Here is a 24,779-nt window from a genome sequence, read left to right as displayed (position 1 = left end):
CTGTACAAATGTTTAAGAAAGTGTTAAAGTCCCTGTAAAGGCAATAAAAAAAAATCTAAACGCATTATAAATGTTAAAAATGTATTGCTAAAACACATTACAAAGACTGAACGGTGAAGTTCCGCTGTCGCCATATCTGTTTCCGGTTTACTTGCGCTACGCCCAAAATGTCTGTTTTTACTCGATGTCTCCAGAATCTTCCGAAAATACTGGCGTCAGCGATGTTCATCGCATTGTTGATGCCTGGTCCCCTGCTCCGACAAGCAAGAGGGACAAGGGCTTTAAACTCTACATATCGAAGTTATCTGCACAACTACAAGGGTAAGTATTTTAATCTAATGTGGTGTGTCGGCAGATAGCTGCTAAGCTAGTTCGCCACATGTTCATTTTTTATGTAAGGTTAGTATAGAAGCTTGTTTTTTCTTAGTTTTAAAGCAGACTGTTTGTTAAATTTTGTGATAATTGTAATATAAATTATATTAACTTGCTCTCCTCTCAGTTTCTAATAAAGATCAGGGCACAGGTGAAGTCACTGTCAGGGCATTGTGCTACAGGTCCATGAGGAAAACAGATAAACCTCACAGTTTGAGTGTATGGTGAAGCTAGAATTGATAAGACCGCAGTTACAGGCTTGTTACTTTAATAGCCCGATGTTCCTGGGGACTCGGCTAAGGTTATTCATGTTTAATGTAACTCAAATCAAATGAAAACAGTTATTGTAGGCAGGTAAGTTTCCCTAACTGGTCCCCTCTGTGTAAAATGCGCTCTTATTCAAGTTTTCAACTCAGTCATTCGTTTAAGATGCAATCTTGTGTTATAAGCATTAGGCTATCATGATTATACAGTGAGCAAGCTATATAAATAAGTATTTAATATAATAAAAGTGTAGAGCAACAACTGAGGGTGTAAGGTAAAGGCTGAATATTGTAGATTTATTACAATATGTTGCAAGTTTGAATTAAAATACCTGTGGATATGCAGGAGCACACACTCTACAAAGGCCTGACTGGAGATTTGCCTGATCTCTCCGTCCTTCAGGTGAGTAGGGATACAACAATAGCAAATTTCACTGTACAGTATGATATATCAACCAAAATCTGTATACCAATATTTCATTATTTTCTTTTTCCTCCCTTTTACAAACAAATATTCTGCTTCAAAGAAAAAAAATGAAATTGATGTTATCATAAGGGTTCTTCATTATGAACTTGTATGCCATGCATAACATACTGTGGATAGAAATTACAGGGAAATTTACTGGTATGATAATTGTGGTTATATTATATTACTATTATATTTAGTGTATTGCTAATCAATATATTGTTACTTCCCAGGTGACAGCTGCTCACTTCAAGAGCAGGTGAAGCAAGTTGGGACAATGTTGAAGACATTTGCTCGCACTGGGCAATCGGGTACAACTTGCAAACAACACCTGTGGTTGTTGGTTTAATTCCCACTGGGGCCACCTGTACATGTAGTAGACCTAGATATAAATGTCATAGTTTAGTAGTTGAAGGACCAGGACTGACTACTTTATTCTTTTATTCTGGGAACCCCTGTAGGTGCAGATCAGACCCTAATGCTGCGACGTCCTGGAGTTTGGCGATATTGTGCGTAGCATGGACAACAAAATGCTATGCTGCAACATTTCAGTGCCAATGTGTCTGTTGGAGAGTTATCCCTGCCAGGGGATCTGTTACTCCCCCCTAGACACCCAGGAAGATTTGGCATTGCTTGACAACAGTTTGAGGCAGGATAAAGAGCTCCAGCAACAATTTGTAAGTGTGCCGATTTCGTTTATGACGCCATAGGGTAATCTAAAAAGTAAAATTAAGATCGTACACTGCATATTCTACAGTCTGAATCCACAGCCTGTCACATTTTAAATTTATGAGAAGCTTCAGAGAAATGTAATTTGTAACATGTTTTTTTTGTATTTTCAGCTTCGGTTTTTGGCAATCAAATGTGGGAGGGACCTAAAGACAACTGTGTGGCTGAATGCTTCAGAGTATCTTCTCTAATCACCTTTCCATCAATACAACCTGGACTGGTGTAGGGGATAAAGCATGTTTTAGAGACATGTTCCTGAAGACCATTGTTCAAAGTAAGTTGGATATTTTTTTATATTTAAGTAGATGTGTATGACCTTATGCCATTCAAATGGAATGACAGATCTTTATTTTCTACAGGAGCCATCCGAAGAACCCGGCAACCCAGGATGCCACTGATGAGGCGATCCAGGTTAACGCTACGCGTTACCTGAAAGGAGCATCTGAACATGAAGGTGGAAAAAGGCGCCGCGACGGCTGAGAGGGACCCACAGCCGACCCCTTAAACCTAGGCTGACTACTGACACCCCAGCATCACTGACAACTGGAACCCTTTCTTTATCCTGCAGTCAGTAACATCAAGACCCCTAAAAAAGCCTGCTAAACGTGTCAGACTACACTCACCCAATCCACACAGTTCACTGTGGAAATTGCTTTTTTTTTTTTTTTTTCTTCTTTTCTCTCGTGACCCTGCTTTGAGGGCAGCTCCTTGGATGAATATGGGATGGTTTGTCCTTTTATACAGGCGCACGAGGAATCACTGAAGATATGCCAATTTGCACTGCCTCATTCTGGAGGTCGGGGAAAACCAGTGATTCTTAGCCCACTACGCCACGCAGTCCCCAACCTCTCCAGACATTCTGATTGGCTATGATCTCTACAGCCAGATTTTCTGCTGTTAATTATATTTATTCCCACTTGTTGTCATGTGTAAGTTGAATGTCAAAATGTATATGATACCTGTTATCCTGCACATTCCTTGATACCAAAGTTTTCAATTATTTCATATACAATTTGCTGTTTATTTCATTGTTACAGTGCTTAACTATTCTATTTTTAAATATAGCTTGTAAATCCTAGATTATACAACTAATACTTGATATTTGCACATTATCTGGTATCAAATATTCTACTTACCGTGACTTAGTATTGGCTTATTTCATTCCGTCAGTGCTTAACGATTATATTATAGTATGTAAATCCTATTTCATGCCTGATATTTGATATTGCACATTAACTAGTACCAAAAAGTCTACTTTCATTCCGTCACAGTGCTTAACTGTTATTCTATTGTTAAATATAGCTTGTAAATCCTTGTGCCACAGGTCAGCATTGCAGTTATAATGGTATATTCTACTCCAGAGCTTTACTCTAAATTATTACCACTTAACCTATTGTTAGAAATGACTTGTAAATATGATGTTATACCTCCATTTATTTGGTATCCTGCACTTTCTTTGGTACCAAATATCCTCATTGCTTATGTTTACTGGTAATTCTTTTCATCCCAGAGCTGACCTCTTTATATTATTAACAATTATTGTAAGTGTTACAATAGTGTTTTTTAAAAATATATATATTTTTTTTTTTACCAAAATTGAATTGGAAACCTGCATGTTCTTTAGTGTGTGTGTGTGTATATAATGTTTGTATTTTTCTGTTATTTATATTTCAGTGATCTGACATCTTGTTTCAATGACAGTTACTGTACTTTGAAATGTGGAATTAAAACGCCAAATGGAAATTTGTCTGGTTTGATCAATCATTATTCTTGATAAACTGCATGCTATAAATATATATATATATATATATATATATATATAAAAAAAAATAATAAAAAATATATATATATATATATATATATATATATATATATATATATATATATACAATAAGCGGCGCAGATCGCTCGAAAAAAGCATTTGCCTCCGACGGTCCGCCTTCGATATAACGGCGGCGGAACGGCGGATAGCCAGTGGAACCGCGGAACGAAGGCGGTAGGAAGGTGGCTGCCGCTTTTAAAAAGTGGCTGCCGCCGGCGGTGCGCCGTCAAACGTGTTTGCGATATCGCCATTCTGCCGCTTCTACTGCCGCAGGAGCACCGCCAGCGGCCCGCCGACTTATTGCTATCTGGGGAATTCAGGACATCAGAACTATGTTTGATTTTTACAATTGACTAAACTGACACTTCTCGAGTATTTCTCAAAACGTAGTGAATTTCATAGATGTAAATGGTAAGTATGGGAAATAAAGATAATTGTGAACCCTTGATCAGTGGAAATTGCATTATTAATAATTACATCTGTCAATTTTACTCTAAGATTAAGGAACCACGTGGTTTGCTGTAGGTGGCCCTGATTTTACAATGACATGGAAAAACGAAAGGGTAAAAGTGAGAGAAAGAAGAAGGAAGGAAAGAAAATGTTGGGTAAAAACCAAACTCACACTTTTTGCTTTTACAATCAGTTTTGGAGTTGGCCGTGTATAGTCAATCTGCCTTTGAAAGGACATAAGAGAGTGTGTGTAGGAGTGTTCAAAACTCTGTCACAAACACCCATCAGCCAAATCTGTAAATTAGTATTCAGACAGCTAACAAGCAGTAATCTGATTCAAATCACTTTGCACACATTTGGATATAAACATAGACTTTGTTTGAACTGACAAAGGGCTTTCATTCCTCTAATCTCACTCAGCATGGGACGGACGCTTCAGTACGAGGACGCCGCCAACTCCAACACTTAAACCACATTCAGCTGCTGCAAAATTACAAGCTGCAATTAGTTTGATCAGATGGGAGTGAATGCCTGGTTTTGACTTCAAAGTTCAATGTTATGATCTTTCATCATCTAAACCCATACTTTATGACTAAGAGATGTTTTAGAAAAACACAACAAGTTTTGCATGATATTGCACAGTTAAGAGTGGTTCCCAAGGGAATATTAATTTAATCTAATACTAGCTTAATCTACTGGAAATTGTTTGCCAACATTTAGATTAAGGATGATGAATAAAACAGTTTAGCATAAGACTAGGCTTATTTAACATCTTTAGAACTGAAACTGTGTGATTTCTTATAATTAGAAAAGTAAATGTTCCTCACCTATGGATGCTGTGGCAGGGACTGGTTCCTTAGAAACTGCAATTAAAAACAGACCGAACAAAATATGACACAAATGAGCTCTGTTGAGGGAGCAAGTAGTCATTTATTAAACACTTTAATTCAAAGCAACTTTTCAGTGTGGGCCTAGTGGCAAACTGCCTCTTCTAACCCACAAACTTGATTACCTACCCGTCCAGATATTAAGCCACTAGGTCAGGACTAGTCAACTGGCAGCTCGTGGGCCAAATCTGGGCCGCCAGCTGATCTATCGTTTATAGACTGATCTATAAAATTGTATAGCCATTTGAAATACCAGAGCATATGTTTAAGCTTTTCTGCTGATAGTTTAGTTACACTGCTTTGTTAAACATAGGTCCCACCATTTAGGTGAGCATTTGATAGCGTCTTTTTCAATCAAATGTATTCATATAAATTGCTTAGTTTTGTGGAATGAGAGCAAAGCTAAAGATGTAGCTCTCAAAGCTAAAAAACTATCACCACAGTTTTGTCAGCATATATGCACATTTTAGGCAACAAAAGAGAAATAGATTATGGAAACCGAATGTTTAACGAAAATGCTCTGAAAAGTTTGTTTTTATTTACAATTTTTGAAGCATCAAACGGGCATGTCTCATCTGTTAAGGGTCTGTAGGGCTCATAAAAAAAGTGATAACGTGAAACTGAATCTGCAAATGTCCTGATTGTAATTGGTTCAACATACATATGTGAGTCAGCCCTCTCAATAAGAACAGTATCAACTCAGTTTGTTTTTCTTTTCCCAATGAAAATCTGCACAAATATGTGGCTCCTGCAATGGCTATTGTGTGCAAATTCACAATATTAGCAGGACAAAATTTTTCCTCATTTTTTAGGATGATAATTTATAGAGAAAATGGAAGAATGTTAATTTCAGACAAATCTTATGAAATTTATGGCCAGACATTAAAAAAATATAATTCAATATACAGTATACCCTATGACTATTTTAATATGAATACATGCTCAGTATTAAAGGTATTTTAAGTAACATGTTACTTGCAATGAAAGTGCTAGCTAAGATGAATACAGAATTTTTTTATTGATCTCTGCCAAGTTTCATCTGGATAATCTGGCCTCCGCAAGAAAGTAGATGAAGAGCCCTGCTATGCTAATCTATTGACAATATGGAAAGTAGCATACCTGAGTAGTAAGAGTTGAGGAGGGTTTTACTCTGAAGGGCTTTACCCTGAATAGAGAAGGAGCATGGAGACGAGGAGGCTGTAAAGGAGAGAGAGGAAAGCAGTTAGACAATGAACTCATACACAGAATATTCATCTGTACAGAATAAAAAATCACTGATGTATGGTCTGTACAAGTTAGACGGGAGCATCAAAACTGCAATTAACATTTTTGAACATACAGCAATTACACATAGCTGAGAGGAATACTTAATGATATCGGCCAAGCCTATGTTTGACCATATTTTGCTGATAAACAGGCCTACTTGTCCGATTGTCATTTCCGTAATGTACCGAGAGTCTTATCAACGGACAACAGAAATTTTATGTATGTCTGATTTGCTATTACTGTATTAAATAGTATTTTATATCATAAATTGGCTTTATATTGGCCGTCGGACAACCTGTTTTTTAATGTAGGCATCCAGTAAACTTTCTCGAATGGAGACAAACTGTTAACTCACAAACTGCAGCTTGTCATAGACAACAGTTTCTTTAAATTCCATGGACTATTTTTCAATATCTTTTCAGCATACATATCCTATATCAAAACATGTTTGCCTGTATTATACCAGTGGCAAATTCTCAGGGCAAGCAAAGCCATCTCTGCTGGCCCAACAAGCTAAATAAATAATTATTTTTCATCCTTTCTTTCTCAATCAGCTTTTTTTATGTATTTTTTTTATCACTTTCCACTCTTAATTAATCTAAAAACAAATAGAGAAAAACAAAATCCAGTCAGAATGTATTCCTTGATGCTTACAAGCGAAGTGTGACAACTGTTTCACAAATCCCATGCCCGAAGCAGCGCGTGAGTTTGAACTCCACCCCCTCAGGCCTTCAGAATTTCTGCAGAATCCCTCAACAGTGCAAATGAATGAGCAACTAAAGTCAAATTGTCATATTTATCAGCCAGTCAGATTGATTTATTTGTTCTTGGTGGGTGTGATCTTTAGGATATTTCCCAGTCAAGGCCTTGAGTGATGCAATCACGCTTTAAGTGACGTAATTTGAAAGTGAAGAGCTCGAGATCTTGTTTACGAGTTGACAGTCATTACTGCCGCTATCGCCATTGAGAAAGAGATTCTTATGGATTTAAAAACACAAGATGTTCTGCATGACAGTGTGATTGCTTCATTTATTAATCAAGTGTACTGGTAAGTGTTTTTTGCACTGTTATAGCAACATCAGGAGTTTTCTAAGTGTAAATTAGGCTGCTGGAGAATTCTGTGTCAGATCAAGTTTTGATAAGTAGTGCTGTGTTCCATTCAACTTGGAAAGTCGGATTTGACAACTTCCTACAAGGAAAAGTGCAATGAAATGCCTCTTGAAGTCAAAATTACAACTTGTTGGCTCGTGCAGAAATTCTCAACTCTGATTTTGCTGAGATGCAGGGGCATGATGTCACACAAACTTGTTGATCACAAAATATGTGATAAACATTCACTTTATTAAGTATTATCGATAAGTTAGTTTGTTTCCACATTACATGATATTAAAGCTGGTTTAACAAACGCCTGCAGAAACAGTTGTATAAAACATTATAATCTCTTTTGATAATCGTTCACCTGAAGCACAAATGCTAGTGCATTGTTTATCAGTTGGGTTGCTAGGAGACATCTCTAATGAGAGCCAAACCCCTGCTAAGATAACGGGAGCATTGCAGGTCCGAATATCGGGGAAGGGAATGCATTTATGGTCAGAGATATCAAGTAGGAATATCCCACATCCAACTTGAATGGAACGCAGCTTAATAGTGTACCCTGACGAAACGAAATTTATTGCAAGCAACATTTAAATCGCAAATAATATTAGATTTTTCCAGGTATTATAGACCTATACCTATCTACCTATAGGTAGATTCATATGAAAAATGTTGGTTTTTGAATGTCTGTTCGGGATACGTTCATATCACAAACAGTCATGCTGCAGTTATAATTAAGCTTGCTTGAGCATTAAGTGTCATTTCAAGTTCTGGGTTTTGTGCATGGACGTGTTTTTAAAATGTCAGTTGGTATTATTAGTTAGCTGCGAAATAATGTATGATGCCCAAACGTATAGGGTATCTAATTCATTGTGAAACTGTGTTTTCTTTATGGCATGAATCATACTGAAGGTCTAGACTGTAATGCAAGGCCCGCCACTGTATTATACTGTATGTGGACTTGCAATAAACACACATACACTCACAGACAAATGTTCAGAGTTTGTGGCACTTTAGTCTAATGCACTACTAATGTACTACAAACAAAATGAAACCCATGTGAGTTACCAAGAAAACAAGGCAATCATTTCTCAAAACTTACTCCCAGGGCATCACACACTCTGGTAAACCTCCTATACCCTACACTGCTATAGCCCATATCCCTTTTGCTTTCCATTTTAATCACCTATCACTTCATATCTCTATACCTATATGCTACTGGAACATAAAGAACTCTGCTCTCGACAGAGCAAAAACTGCTTTGGCAGCAAAAGCTGAAGGGCCAGTGGGGTGAGATCTAAAGCGTCTGAATGAGTGAACCGTAGAAGGTTAGAGGCAGGTGTCTCTGTGTTCATTTAAATGGTAATAGAGCTGAAATGCTGAGTGTGTACGCCATGTTTATGATCTCTATCTCTTCATCTTGTGCTGAATTTTCATCAAAAAGAAAATTCATGATAAAGTCAGGAGTGATTGTAATTTTGTAACATATGATATGAAGACTTGGATATAAATGAGAAAAAAAGACAACTGCAATATGAGGTATAAAGGATTCAGAAACTATGTGTGCAGAAAAGTGGTGGCCAAGCAACAACACAGTAAAGCTAGGAAAGTGTTGGCTAAAAGTCTCTGTTAGTACTGTAGTTGTGATTCACAATGCATTTCACACAATTTTTTAAAAGAACTGCTCACAAACAGCAATTATGAACTAGGCTGAGATTGTTTTCCAGAGCTGAGATTCATGTCTATAATAAAAAAGCTTCCACTTTTGCAAGTCTTGGACCATTAGATGAGCAACAGATACAATAACAGCCTCCAATTACTTGATGCCTGAAATATTCCAAATAAACACATACATAATCTTCATTTGCAGATCCACTCTGACCAATGGCATTCATTCAAAAGGATTGGAAAAAACTATGCATGCAGAACAACTGGTCAATCAGTGTTTATGTTAAATGAAATAAATGTGATTATTATGCATAATGTTACATCTCTCTCTCTCTCTCTCTCTCTCTCTCTCTCTCTCTCTCTCTCTCTTTCTCTGTATGCTGCTCTTTCTCTCGTCTTTTCTGGGCTCATTCAAATTATTTAGTACACAAAGGCCACAGTGACATTTTGTGCAGAAAGCGACTCATAAAGACCCGTCCTAATTACAGCCCCTTCACAGCATGCCAGACCCCACTTAAAACACAGAATGAAAGCGAGATAATGAAAAAACAGCAAGTCCAAATGCCACTTGCTATTCTTCTCCTCCGTGCCTCTTAAACCAGAATGTCAATAGTGAAGCCTCTTGATATGTAGAACGATTTAGTGCAGCTCTCAACGGTGGTTGGAGCTTGGATTTCTGAATGGCAGGTGTGAGACAGTGGCCGTCCTGCTGTTGGTTTTCTTGATAGATGCTTTGTTAGAAAATCATGGAAAATTGTTAAGTTGAGCAAGACTCTCTTTGAACCCTTTTAGTGATTTCTGCGCTCATCATCATGATAGTGGCTTGTGCAGCCACTAGTTTGCGTGATTGCAGTAAAGGCTCCTGAGATTAGCGAACACACTGCAATGCTTCAAAAGATTGTGGTGTTTGGAGAGTGCGGCTGCTATATGACCTGTGGACTTTGGTCAATGTGTCGAGCACAGAGATGCCCAAACCAGGGCCTGTGGGCCAAAGTTGGTCTGTGTTGACCTTTGATTTGGCCCGCCTTGCTGTACATGACAAGAGGGGAAAACATTGGGAATTCTGGGGATTGGGAATTGGCGTTTTTATCTTGATGCAGCTTTTCATTGCATTAATTTAGAAGATGGCAGAGTAATGGTTTTTTTGTATAATGAAATCATAAAGGAGGGGAACCAGGGAAACTTTAATATTTTTAAATAATAAAGTTTGCAGGGCCTGAAATTCGGCACGAGATTTGCAGGTTTTACAAAATTTTAATCATACTTGCAAGTTACACGTTCATAATGCAGAAAATTCCTTTTATTCATATATCAGCGACACTTTTATTCAATTTACAATGCAGCTGTATTTTTAATTAGTAACCATACAGAATCAAAATCAAATCAATATACTTGCTTTTGTATCAAACTGTACCAGAAGTAAATCAGCTCTCTCTCTCTCTCTCTCTCTCTCTCTCTCTCTCTCTCTCTCTCTCTCTTGCAGCTGTCAGCAGAGCTTTTGAGTGCTTATTAAACTTAGTGTGAGTGTGCGCTTTGTCGCGTAGTTACTGAACTTAATATTTTACAGATGTATAAACCTTTATAAACCTATTAATTCCACATGCAAATGACATTATACAGCATCTCCGTAAGTGAGTGACACAATAAAACTATATCGTTCCTGTTCATAATCAACAAAGCTGATAACATTGCAAGCAAGTGACAGAGAATGCCTTTCATATCTTGACGCTCCCTCATTAGTCATAATGCAGCACATTTGCAAGAAAGACAGAAATAGCAAAAATTATTTTTCTTATTGCGTAATGTACCAGCTGCATGGTGATGAAAGATTTAAACACGTGTTACATCTCTCATTTCCATCTCTAGTTCCATCCAGGGTCGGAAATGAACGGGGGTTATGGGCAACAACAAAATCAAAATCAAAATCAAAAATCAAAATCAAAATCCCTTGCAATCTGATATAGTTCCAAATATATCCATCGCGATCATTTGTTTTGTGTTGTCCGTGGTGCAGAGTCAGTGGCAGATGCTTGTGCCATAAACACGCACAGACGGGCAGTCTCCCGTGTTAAAAATACCAAATGTTACAATGTAATTAATAATAATTTTCACCAAATAAATATCTGGATGTGTTAAATTGCCTTGATGTTAAATAAAACACTATTAATAATTCAATAATAATTTTACAGGACATAAACCACTTTTGGTGTGTGAATCATTTCTCTGATGTTCATTGTTAAATGTTTATTTTTGCATTGTTTTATTCAATTGGCATGAAGGAAGTGCTTTTTTTTTTTTATAAGCTCCTCATTCCAAATCTGGAGAAATGCTATCATCTACTCTGTGTCGTGTAGTAAAGTAAAAGTCTTTGACATAAATGGATGGCAGAGTCATAAGGTTACCAGAAAATGTTTGTTATAGTGCAACATTTACTTTTGGCCCATGGCCCTCAATCAAGTTTGATTTTTGGCCCTTTGCAGGAACAGAGCAAGAGCAAGAAGTTATCCAAAGGGAAACTGTGTAGCTATGTCTTGTTTGTTCATTCATTCATGTTTGTTCAATCAATGCTTCATTTATTAGTGTGTTAGTTTGTTCATTCATTATGATACGATACTATGTTATTCATCCCCAGATGGAAACAGGATTCATTTGTTTGTTTGTTTATTCACTCCTTTTTATATGACTTTGTTCATTCATACATTATTTTGTTAGTTTATTCATTGTAATTCATTATTTTATTCGGTAATTTTTTCGCTCATATATAAATTAATGTATTCTTTCGTTAGTTTATTCATTAATGTATTCATATTAGTTTGTTAATTTATTCTTTTGTAGTTCAGTCAAGTTTGCAGATTTATTAATTTATTCTTTATTCATACATATATCCACCCATCCATTCATCCATCCATCCACTCAGTGACCCATCCGTCAGGGCTGGACTGGGAAGAGAAATTGGGCTGGAATTTTACATAGAAGCCACCCCCGACCCCTCATTTAGCTTATCGCGGCCCTTTCGGCCTGTTTCGCGGCTAACCCACCAACCACTGACCCTCCAGCCCGCTCCGTTCTTCCAATGGCCAGTCCGCCCCTGATCAGCCCTAAAGTACGTTGGCACACCAGGAAAATGCCATCAGATCAATGACAGATTAACGAATGCCATCAGATAATGACAGATTAACTGTCCAGCTCTGCCATCCATCCATCCATCCATCCATTCACTCAGTGACACATCCATCCACCCATCCATCCATCCATCCATCCATGCACTTACTCACTCACTCACTCACTCTCTCAATTATTCATTCATTCATGCTTGTATAATTTTTCAATTGGTCATTTGTTTGATCAAATATTAATTATTTTATTACTTTATTCATATATACATACAGCATTTGTTCATTCATTGTTTATTAATTTGCACATTCATTCATTCGTCAGTTCATTAATTTGTTTGTTCATCCATTTGTTTAATCATTAACTCATTAATGAATGTGCTCATTCATCAATTTGTTTGTTCATTCATTTAAAAACTTTCCTCTTTCACACACATACTTACCAGACATTACACACATACTTGTCTACGACAATTCTGCACATTTTGAAATAAACAGAGATTATATGGTAAACAGCACAGATAAATGATAAGGTTACAGCGTACTATCTGCTGAACTCACAGAATCCGTTGAGGTCCTGATTGCTGGTGGAGAACGGGTCGTCCTTGTGTAGGGTGCTGACTTTCCCAGTGCTTTTATCTGCTGTGCCTACAGGACCCATCTCTCTTTGCGTACTACTGCTGGCTGTCTCCTTCTGTTTTTTAGCCAGTTTCCTTTAAATCCATTCACAACAGTACAAGTTTATAAACATTGAATAGAGGAAATGTTTCAGCGTTTGGGAAATGCTTTGGGCTACTGCAAACTGCTGTGCACTTCACAGTTTTTCAAGTACAGAATTAAAAGTGGAAATGAATTACATGATTACAGTATTTGGTTTAGACAACTACCAATGCCACTGTTAGTGTTAGATTAGAAATAGAAATGAACAGCAGCTTAAGAGGACTGAACCAAAGCATTGCCAAAGCACCACTGTAAATTTGACATTAACGTAAGATACACAAGAGAAACACAGACAGATACTAGGCACACAAAAGAGAGGAAGTCATATTTTTAGTATAGGGTTCTGAGATTTATAATATTCTGCAGTGATATATGCCAGAGATAAAAAATAAATAAAAAAACTAATGTCACATACCTAGTGAAATCAATTGAGAAAACGGATAACCTTGCCATGAAGAACAAAGCCAATACATTAAGGCTAATGAGCAGGATTCAATGCACTCTGTCCTAGGAACGGCCTATGGCTTAAACTCAAAACTTTAGGAGCATTCCTCTACAAAGAGGCATTATGGAACAGTGGTTCAGATGTCACAACATATGCTGGTGACCATTTATGTCTTCAGCAGGGTTTTGATTGTCTTTGATGTGTTGATTTGTCTGGTTGTTCATAAGCTCGAGTCCCACGGAATTTCAGTGAACAGAACTTGAAGGAAAGTATTATTGTCAGCAGTGGATTGGAGTTATCCCAAAAAAAAATGTCTGTTTGATTTTATAGGTTCTACAGAGCACAATTTGACCTCAATACGTGCTTCTTCTATGAAGGGGCCCAGCTGAAAATAACTTCATGTTTTGTTATTTTCTCTGCTGGGAATCTGGAAAAGGAATCTATTAAACTTTTTAGCTTCCTCAGGTCAACCTTTAAAATTGGGGCCATTTTAACTATGTTGCAGTTCATGCTTATAAATAAATCTAGTAACACAGGTCTTTAGCAGCTGTTCAAAGAGGATAAAAATGATTCAATGCAGAGGCCTCAGAATAAAGGACCAATAATCGAGTGGCATTCTTCTCAATTAACTAGTCACGTATCAATGCAACTATGGAACTAGTGTAGAATGAACAAACTAATTTGCAGCAAACAGAGAATACCATTAAGACTGTTTATTTGCAGTTTATGCATTATTATGAACGCATTTTTGCATTACAGAAGATAGCAAAGTGTAACGCATTAAACAGAACACAGGTGTCCCAAGATGCGCTTTGAAAAGTTTGAGTAAAATGTACTCTCTTTTTAAAAAGTTTTGAAAAGATTTAATGCTACTGCACGAGATGCTGGAAAACAAAAAGAAGAAGAAGAAAAACAGCTAGATATGGTGCATCAGTCAAAGATGTCCATCTAGAGAATGTGTAAAGTACATTTAAAAAAATAAATAAATAAATATATATATATATATATATATATATATATATATATATATATATATATATATTTCAGATTCATCTCAATTAATGTTTTTTATTGATGCTTCAAAAGTTGGATTCAATATTTTCGACAAATATCTGATTTTATATGTAATATGGCTATAAAATATTGGAATTTGTCCAATAAACTGTGTTTTAATCAGTGTTATTCCATGAAGTCAATGTTATCAAAGCTATGTAAATGATTCTAGAGAAGGGAAGCTAAAAGTTCAAAAGTCCTGCATTACCTTTTGACTTATTCACGTGGAAATTCATCACTTCATGGAACCAAATTAATTGTAATGATAAAAACACTAAAAACACAAGCCTACACACCTTCATTTATAAAACACACATACTTTCAGATTTTAGACTATATTTCATTGACTTCATCCTATGTCAAAAGTGTGAAAAAAGACAGAAACTGACGTGAAAATGTACTTATGCGTCCATCAACTGACAAGCATGAGAATGAATATTTTTTGAGCCATTTTGTTGCGATTTATGAAGTGGAATGCATTTAGCATACAGATGTTTTATAAATCGTTCATAGGAACATGTAAGAAATTGTCGTTCATTCACATTTAAGATCATTCTACGGACGTTTTTAAAAAATGAGGCCCCTGATCATTTTCTTTACCTCAGGAAAAATCCATGATTTGTTAGCTAATATCCATAATGGTACAATAAAGGCAGCAGAAAATATTCAATCACCAGTCAGTCAGCTCTCTCCTCAATGTACCCTAAAGGTCAAAGGACCATTTTATAATACATAGCTATCAAATAATAAAACCTACCAAATGCATGGAATAATGGCTCTCATTTGGCATGCCAAATTCTGGACATATTGTAAGTGGCAATTAACTATAGATAATCCATATTTAATGAATGTCAGAGCAGCACTTCATTAAAAGTTAAGGCTATTCTATGGTTAGGACATCATAAACAGTCTTTATAGCACCAACTTTGTTAATGGCATATTGTAAAAGAGCAAGAGACAGAGGGGAAGTATAATGGAGAGATAGGGAAATAAGGGAACTCTTTTTTTTTCAGGAAATAAATTCTGTGCTCACTCTTTCTCTCCATTCATGCATTAAACTCACCAAATGTTCATTAATAAAGATATGTAACTTGATTGAGCTAAAAGTTAAATTGAAGAAGTTGTATAGAGACATGCGCACACTCTCACATGTCTTAATTCAAACTTAAAAGCAGGGTTGGTACTAGGATGCCAACTTTGGTGGTGCACCTGTATGTTTAGGAGGGGCAACGTTGATTGATTGTTTCACCATCAGTCTAGTGGGCAGAGTGCCTCCTAACCATACCCCCCCCACCCTCCTAGACCCAGCCATGTATAAAAGCATGTTCCCGTAACTAGTATGGAACATGCTTTTTGTGAGTTGTATGCACATTTGGATGCTGCCAGAGATTTACTCACGGTCTAACAGTTATGCAGTTTGTGATTGTACGAGGAAATAGGTAAAGATCTACCTGAAATTGCTAACCTCAACTTGCAACCTGCTCGCTACATATTGTCAACAAACTAACCTCATTAAATCTACGTACGACACTATTAGTTCTAGGGTTGGGAAATATTTTAGCTTTAGCCTGTAGCTGTCTGTCTATGCCCTCTCATATGACAGACTCTTGCAAGAGCTCCTCTGGCTGTGTTCTTACTTTCATCTATATTTCAGGAGCGAGGAGAGAGAGCTGTGAGAATGCACATACGAGTCCGACTGTGATTCTGAGCTTTCAAATCCTTTAACGCATGAGGTAAACATCCTGCAGCTAGGCTCTGTCGTGCAGAGAGCAAATTAAACAATCCCACGATGTAAAATGCTGAGTCGGGAATAACAGTCGAGGTAACAGTGCATAGTTAAGGCGTAATGGAAAAGTAATGTTGTAGTGGTGGAGTCTGCAATCCAAAGGGACTTGAAGCAAACTAGCAATAGTCGATGATAATAATAAGGTTATCGTGGAGCAACATCAATTTACCTTCAGTTGAGGACAATTTATGACTGCAGGACTGCTGAAGTTTTAGGCATACAGTACATTTATTAGGACAGATTGTGAGTTTGATGTACTGTGTTTGCCTGAACATTTGAAGTATTGTGATGTTAAAACTGTCAAATGTAAAACTGACTAAAGTGCTTACTCCAAATAAAAAATGTTGTAGTTTCAAAAGGCTTTGTTCACCATGGCAAAGTTGAGAGACTTACTGGAAAGGCATAATATTAATTGTCATTTAGCTTTTGCTTGATTTTCATTCATTTAATTCTTTCAGTCTCAGACTCATTTCTTCTGATGTTTTGTGCGATGAAGTTTTAAATTGTACGGTCTAAAAACGTTGGTAAACGTACTGAACAGGAAATGTTAATAGGAAAGCATATAAATGTAACAGGGGTGGTTAATATTATAATATTCTGTATTTAATGCTACTTACAGGTAATAAGAGTAGGAATACGCATTTCTTCTGAAGCAGCAAGATAAGGACAAAATAAAATAAAAGGACAAACACATTGATTAGTAATTGTTATTGTAAAAAAAATAAAAGAGACAGCTAATGATAAAGAATGGGAAACTATCCAGTGTCTTTAGTGCTAATGATAAAACATCATGTTTTATTTAATCTAGAAAAGAGAATAATTCATAGCTTTATATTAAATATAAATGTGTGCTACTTAAATCTGTATGGCTCAAGATATGGGCTTTGAAATATTGTAAAATAATGTGTATATTTGTAAAACTTTATATAAGGGGGGGGGGGTCAAATTTGGTGTCTCTTTGCTGTCTGTATGAAATAACAGCATACCGGTATAGAACAAAATTGGGGACAATGACAGATTTTTATTTTTGCCTGAACTATTCCTTTAAATCAGTGCAAAAATTAACTTTAAACAATACATAAAATGTATGAAAATGCACAACTGGCTTCCCTTCAAGTGGAAAAAAATAAAAGTCAGAATGTGAAAGAGAACACTCAATGATGAGGATGTGTGTGTGTGTGTGTGTGTGTGTGTGTGTGTGTGTGTGCCTGTTTGGGTAGGAATGTGTGTATGGATGGAAAATAAATGGATGAAAATAGTGGGTGTTTCACAGACATATTGTAACACTGTCAGCGACAGAAAGAGAGAGGAGGACAACAGACATCATGAGCACTTGGCGAACAAATCACGTATTTGGTACTCCAAAATGAGGCCTTGTCATCAACGCGTCTTGATTTTGATGTCTCTGCGGACAGATTCTTCGCAGTTAAAGACAAGAGGAGATGACACATGGCAAGCTAGGATAGCACTCGCAGTCAGAGCAGATAATAAAGACCAGATGGTATCTGTTAATGGCGATTTGATTAACTGTAATATCTGTGATGACATGCAAGTAAAGTTAAACTTGTCAATTAGCGACTTTGTGGCCGTCTGCTTCCCAACTGTGCTCATTGCTTCTCATTGTACTCCTGAAATGTATCTTTTGTGAATCAATGTGTTTTTCACGGTAATGTACAAATAACTTTCAAAATTTTCCACTTTGTGTAAACCTTTATAATGATACAAACCCGCTACGGTAATCATGTCAGCCTAAAATATTAGTGTATTTTTCATGATAACAATTTACGAATAACCTTCGAAATTTTCTAGTTCACAAAACATTTTATGACAATACAAATCATGTATCAGCACTAACGATTTACAAATAAATGTACCACTTTGGGTTTACAATGGTAAGCTTAACAGTGTTTTTCATGCTAATGATTTACAAATAACCTTTGTAATTTATAATTTGCCTCTACGCAGACCTTTATGATACAAATCTGGCTAATATACTAAATAGGTTATGTTTTTGTGTTTTTCACATATTTGAATCTTTGTGTCACCGGTCCTCCTCAACCCGCCCCAAGCGGGATTCGAACCACCGATCCCTGGCATAGGAGTCGGACACACTAACAAGCAGGCTAGAAAAGCCATGGCTCTAACCTTGGTCGCTAATGCGTCTCTTAAGGCCATGAGAATAATGTTTTGACACTGCACAACTATTACGTACCAGCAGGCTATCATTACACCCACCCTCCCAAACCTCACTCCCATCTGGGTCACGGCACCAGTGTCACTGGTCCAACTCGACCCGCACTGAGCAGGATTCAAACCGGCGATCCCCAGCATGGGAGTCGGACACGTTAACAAGGAGACTAGAAAAGTAAAGTCCACAAGCCTTGGACACTAGTGCATCTCTTAAGCTCCGGAGAGTGAGGTTTACAAATGGCACAGCTATCACGTACCAGCGGGCTACTGATACATTTGCCCAAACCTTTATCATATGAACCAGGTAAAGTAATTATTACGGCTGTCAACTGATTAAAACTTTTAAGCAAATGAATGATATTGAATGCCGATTAATTAATTGAATTAATCGCAAATAAATGCATGCATAAATATTTGCTGAGAAAGCCCCTCAAATAACAATAATTAATTATATAATGATTAAATAATTATAAATAATTATTTCCATATTATTTATGATTTATGAAAAAAGACTTTGGAGCTTCTCAGTTGTGTCACCACCTCATAAACATACCGTTTTTAGGTCGCTGTGGCAAGTTAAACAACGTTTGCAACTTAGAAAAACACATCTTCAGATCCACGCCTTTGGATTTGCACTCCTTCAAGCTGTGTTTGTACACAAGAACATGTTCTCATCTTGTGTTGTCTGATCTGGTAAGTGTGGTTTGTTCTCTGTATCAGCTGCGTGTTACCTACACAGAGACTTTCACTTACTGCCCCCTGGAGAAAACAGGTGGTACTCCATGCATGTAGACGGAAAAAATATTCCTTATTACGGTAATTGACAGCCCTAGTAATTAATTTGCAAACCTTTACAATGATATGCGCTAGCTAACGTAATCGGGTATCAACCAGAGTCATTCGGTTGTTTCTTTGTTAATCTTTAAACTTTGTCACATTGCGCAAACCTTCATGATAATGTGAACCCGCTACAGCAGTCATTTATCAGCATTAGGAGCTTTTTGTGCATTTTTCACTCTAACAATTTACGAATAAACGTAAAAAATTGCCACATTTGGAAACCTATACGATGATATGAACCCACTAACGCAATCGTGTAAAAACCTTTATGATGATACGAACCCGCTAATGTAATCATGCATCAGTCTCCATCTTTCCTTGGCACACCACTTTGCATTAAGTCACACTTACACACTTACACACACTTCTCACCCATATTCTTCCTGTATCATAAAAGCGATCTATAGCCAGCAAACTGTTCGCTTTATCTCTAAAGCATCACCAAAATACATATATTTAATGACACTCTGACTTCTCTGTAGGCAATAAAAGCACAGTTTGGAGATTGGCCGTTATGGCGAATGTGTTTTGCGACTGGCTGACTGTGCTAAAACAGATGCAAGCAGTCTATGGGTTCTGCGGCATGCATATGTAGTGAGGGCATCCATCTTAGGCCATTTCATCTCAATGGCCCTTTAAAGCTGCCTGCTGACATTGTTCTGATGATATTAATAAAAGAGAGCGAAGTGAAGAGAGCCACGCCGGGCGAAGGTGGCCATAAATATTAATAGAGTAGAACAGGAGGAGCTCGCAGCATAAGTGGCCTCTTTATTATTTTTTGGGCTCTCCGTGATTTATTATCATTCCTGAAACCAGGCGACTTTCTGGTGTGAGGAGAAAGTTTGATGTCCACGGTGATGTTACACAAAATGCTATGCATCTTTGCTTTGACTTTACAGGACAACACGGGAGAATGGGAGGGTGAGGCAGCAAAAAAAGACAGTGAGATAAAGAGAAAGAGAAATGGTTAACGTCTATGAAGTGCTCTTTAGCGATCTTTCCTTAGCTTGAGAAAAGAGTAGTTTGTTTAACAAACTGCCAAAGTTTTCGGACAGCTTAGTTTAGCTAATGACTGTAAATGAGACACTCTAGTTTATTAGATCATAAAATTGTTAATTCATCCATTCAAGCTTGAAAGCTTCGTGCGTGCTGGCTGACAAGCAGTAAAAGTGTGCACACACAGACACACACCCACACACAAGTTTCACTTGCCATCTACAGTATATAAGGACATACCATAGACATCTGTTGTTAAATTGAAAGCTCATTATAACTATAATATAAACCATAACTCTGGGTTAAGGTATTGTCATGGTACCATGTTAGTGATGATATCAGATGTTAATATCATGCTACTTATACTCCATGGTACTTTTCAATAACTAATACTTAATTATTATTATATTCATGTATAATAGGTACTCAAGGGTACTTCAGAGAATATAGTATAAATATTGCTTATGTCCAAAATCTGTGGTATTACCATGGTAAATTGATGTATCAGATGATATATCAAGGTACTTTGATATATACCATGTTACCATATTCATGTTCCATGGTATTTACATGGTACCCCAACACTTCAAAGAATACAATAGTGCAAAAGAACAAAACAAAACAAATGATTGATAACATGTTATACAAGGTATTTTATATATATTAACTTTGTTGTTACTATTTCTGTACTTTTTTGTTAGATCTTGCTCTCCCTATACAGTGTGTGTGTGTGTGTGTAGTGTGTGTGTGTATGTGTGTATATATATATATATATATATATATATATATATATATATATATATATATACACACACACACACACACACACACACACATATAGATCAGCCACAACATTAAAACCACCTGCCTAATATTGTGTAGGTCCCCCTGCCCATATCTGCATGATTTATTGCACTGCACTGCTGCCACTGGATTGGCTGATTAGATAATCTCATGGATGATTAGTGGTGCCAGTGTGAAGCACTTACATGTTTCCATTGATCATGGTATAAATATTAAGGGGTTGTACTTGTTTGTTTTGATTACTGGAATCTATGCCCCTGTACAATATATATATATACTACCCCCCCAATCCCAACCCCCCAAATATTTATACAATGATCAATGGAAACATGGATATGTTATTTATTTATATATTCACATGGATGCGCAGAGCGGCAGGTGCAATGGACAGCCAGGAATAGCACAATTTTATTTTGAAGAATCAAGGAAAATTATTTTTTTTGGTGACAAGACACATATGAATCCCATGAAATTTAGATTGTGTTTTTGAATCTACTTTAAAGCATTATGCGAAAAACACAAGGGGCATTATCTTATTCCAGACCAGTGCTCAATTGAAAAGAGATCTCATAACATTTACATTTATGCATTTGGCAGACGCTTTTATCCAAAGCGACTTACAGTGCACTTCTTACAGGGACAATTCCCCCGGAGCAACCTGGAGTTAAGTGCCTTGCTCAAGGACACAATGGTGGTGGCTGTGGGGATCGAACCAGTGACCTTCTGATTAACAGTTATGTGCTTTAGCCCACTACACCACCACCACTCATAAGGTCCATATATGCTATGTTCTTATGTGAAATATAGATCCTTATGGTAGACCAAGCTGAAAATAGACAGCTGTGATGATTCAGTGTGTAATCATATGCATAGGCAGAGCTCAGCTATTACACAAAGTGTGGGATTATTTCTCCCTCGGTCAGCATTGCGATGAAGTGGTACGGGGGTCGATCTTGCCTTTTAAGAGATCACTCGGACACTACTCAGTCCCAGACCATTAAACACACACACTTGCACAAACACAGACAAATTGCTGTGTGGCAGCACTCTTGCACATCTACGTGGTTTTGATCAGTGACTGGCCAATACAGACATAAAGCAATTTGACATAAATAATAGAACATTGGTACATCAATGTGATGTGATAGCATAAAACCGTACAATCATATCTACCATAAGGATCTATATTTCACATAAGGAATTAGCATATATGGACCTTATGAGATCTCTTTTCAATGGAGCACTGGTTTGGAATAAGATAATGCCACTTGAGTTTTTCTTATAATGCTTAAAAGTAGATTCAAAAACACAATCTAAATTTCATGGGATTCATATGTGTCTCGTCACCATATAAAATCGAATTTCCCTTGATTCTTTAAAATAAAATTGTGCTATTCCTGGCTGTGCATTGCACCTGCCGCTCTGCACATCCATCTGAATTATCCCAACATTAGGAAAAAATAATTCCCTATATCATTTCAGACTGCTCTTAACAGTTTGTGTGGCACATTTCGAAGTGGACTGTTTTGTGAAAAACCCACAACATAATACAGACTTTCAGAGAAGCTGTTATAGAAGAATGTGGCAACAAAAACTATAGAAGCCCTATATAGTTCCTATATAGTACAAAAACTATATGGGGAGGTAATATATATATAAAATTAACATATACATGTTTCCATTGATCATGGTATATATATTTGGGGGTTGGGGGTAGTACAGTATATATATATATATATATATATATATATATATATATATATATATATATATATATATATATATATATAGATTCCAATAATCGTAACAAGCAAGTACAACTTCCCTAATATTTATACCATGATTAATGGAAACATGTAAGTGACCTTCTGTTTACCAGCTCAGTGCTTTAGCCCACTACGCCACCACCACTCCTATGCACAGGTAGTTCCGGTCAGTTTTAATCACTGTTCGATATTAATGCGCAACATAACATTACAGAGTAAGCAGAGTGGGCTATAGCAACTGAAAACATTTCCTAACCACGTTCATCAGCATAGCTAATATAATAGAATTCAAATTGTTTTGTACAGAGGATAAGAGAAGGAAATCAGGACATATTAAATGCATCTTTTGCTGTCCGGCAAGGCGATGCAAGATGATTTAAACTGTAATGTTTTGCGATGAAGCGTTATCAGGCAAGGACAAATCCCGATTTCATTCTTAATTCAGTCAATCTTCCAGCTTTGCTGGATACCATACCGATGTGTCAGAGGTCAAAATCCACAGGTTCCAGAGTGTTTTCAATGGATTTCCAATTACCATAGCGTAAGTGCTCATTTTACTGTCAATGCCATGTTTATAACGTCAGTTTTCCACATTTATGTGGAAATGGGAATTAATAAAGTTGAAATAATACTTTTCTCTGGAGTTTCAACCCCTTTACATTCTGTAATATTATTATATTATATTATATTCAATAATATTATTATTTATGGATTGTGCATTTATATTCACAGTTTTGACCAAGTGTGTGGGCGCACTTCTTTTCTCTGTGTCTGAATAGGCAGAGCTGTAGATTTAATTACCATTGGTTCTTTGCCTCCACGTTGTGCATTTAAATTTGTTTAACGCACACCTAGCCATGGAATATCCCTTACTTAGTTATACATGTTTATGTCAGAAGCAGTTGTGTTTACATCAGTTCCATGGAACGCACTGATATTAAAAGGAGCCAATGCATTTGGAATATTGTTTTAGTGAATATTTCAGAGCTGTTTGGTTAAAGCATTCAATAAGAGACCTGCAGTATTTGAATATCTCTGTTTATGGTGTTCTGTATTCTATATAATAGGTCTAGCTGATAAAAAAATTGCAATAAATGCACCAATTTGAGGTTCAAAAGCCTGAATCCAAACAGCCACTTCGCAGCCGATAAAATTCCGACATTAAAAGTTTGTCCAAAAAAACAACAAAAAAAACAAAGTCATCCACCTGTTAAGGTCTGCCCTTTGTAATCCAAGCCAAACTACCTTAAGCACTGCCATTATAATGTCTTCTCTGTAATGTCGCAATGAGGATTTTGAAAGATTACATAAAAGACTTGGCAACCTCTGAGCTTTAAGCTAAATCCTCTATACGGTTCGCTGTGTAGGTGGCTTGGCGTAGGAGTAATCGTCCATTGCCTTCATGAGCACAACATATTAGCTTAACGCCATTGTGCAGCACACGAGACAGGGTTGTGACAGTATTACAGAGGAATAATTACCAGCAAGCCTGAATGGTGGTATAAAGTGTCATTTGAAGCTGCTCTCTGAGCGAACAAGAGCGAATGAAGTGCCCTTTTCACTGTAATTGTTGCACCGTGGGACATTTGCTAATGTTATTTATGAGAAGGTGATCTAACAGGCAACTGGAAATAAACATATTTTAATAAGGTAATGTTGTGACATTTGAACCTCCCTCCTGGTATTAAAAATGACCTGGTGTGGCTGTCCATTAAGACAAAAATTTGAACTGTTGATAATTTCCCTTCAATCGCAATTAAAATTTTAATTGATATAATTTATGTCAAGTTCTTAATTTGTGTTTAGAATTGCATTTTATGTATGGTTCATTTTTTTAAAAAAAGCTAAGAATTTTGTTATAAATGTTTTCAATCCCTGTTTTATACATCATACTTAAATGTACCTAAATGGTTAATTTACTATAATGGCAATTTTCTAGTTTTGTCACATCGCTCGCTTGCAGCATATATAGGGAGTTGCACCTTCTACTCTGTAATTTCAAATTTCTGACAATGCTTTTTTATTTTACTGAATCTGAATCTAATAGA

The 24,779-nt window shown here is 36.7% G+C and overlaps 1 protein-coding gene across 1 annotated transcript in view; it reads right to left on the bottom strand.

Moving 5' to 3' along the window:
• LOC127653872 (receptor-type tyrosine-protein phosphatase T-like) overlaps window positions 1-24,779 on the bottom strand; it is a 322,776-nt gene that overhangs the window by 57,670 nt on the left and 240,327 nt on the right. Inside the window, exons 17-20 of the mRNA XM_052140673.1 lie at window positions 16,753-16,782; window positions 12,693-12,844; window positions 6,109-6,186; window positions 4,930-4,965 (exon numbers count right to left, since the gene is read on the bottom strand). Of these exons, the coding sequence (XP_051996633.1) occupies window positions 4,930-4,965; window positions 6,109-6,186; window positions 12,693-12,844; window positions 16,753-16,782 (296 nt within the window). The remainder of the gene's footprint in view (window positions 1-4,929; window positions 4,966-6,108; window positions 6,187-12,692; window positions 12,845-16,752; window positions 16,783-24,779) is intronic.

Source organism: Xyrauchen texanus, chromosome 13, assembly GCF_025860055.1.
Source record: "Xyrauchen texanus isolate HMW12.3.18 chromosome 13, RBS_HiC_50CHRs, whole genome shotgun sequence".
Taxonomy (NCBI): Eukaryota; Metazoa; Chordata; class Actinopteri; order Cypriniformes; family Catostomidae; genus Xyrauchen; species Xyrauchen texanus.
The sequence above is the reverse complement of the archived record's forward strand: the minus strand, read 5'-3'. Positions and strand labels throughout refer to the sequence as shown.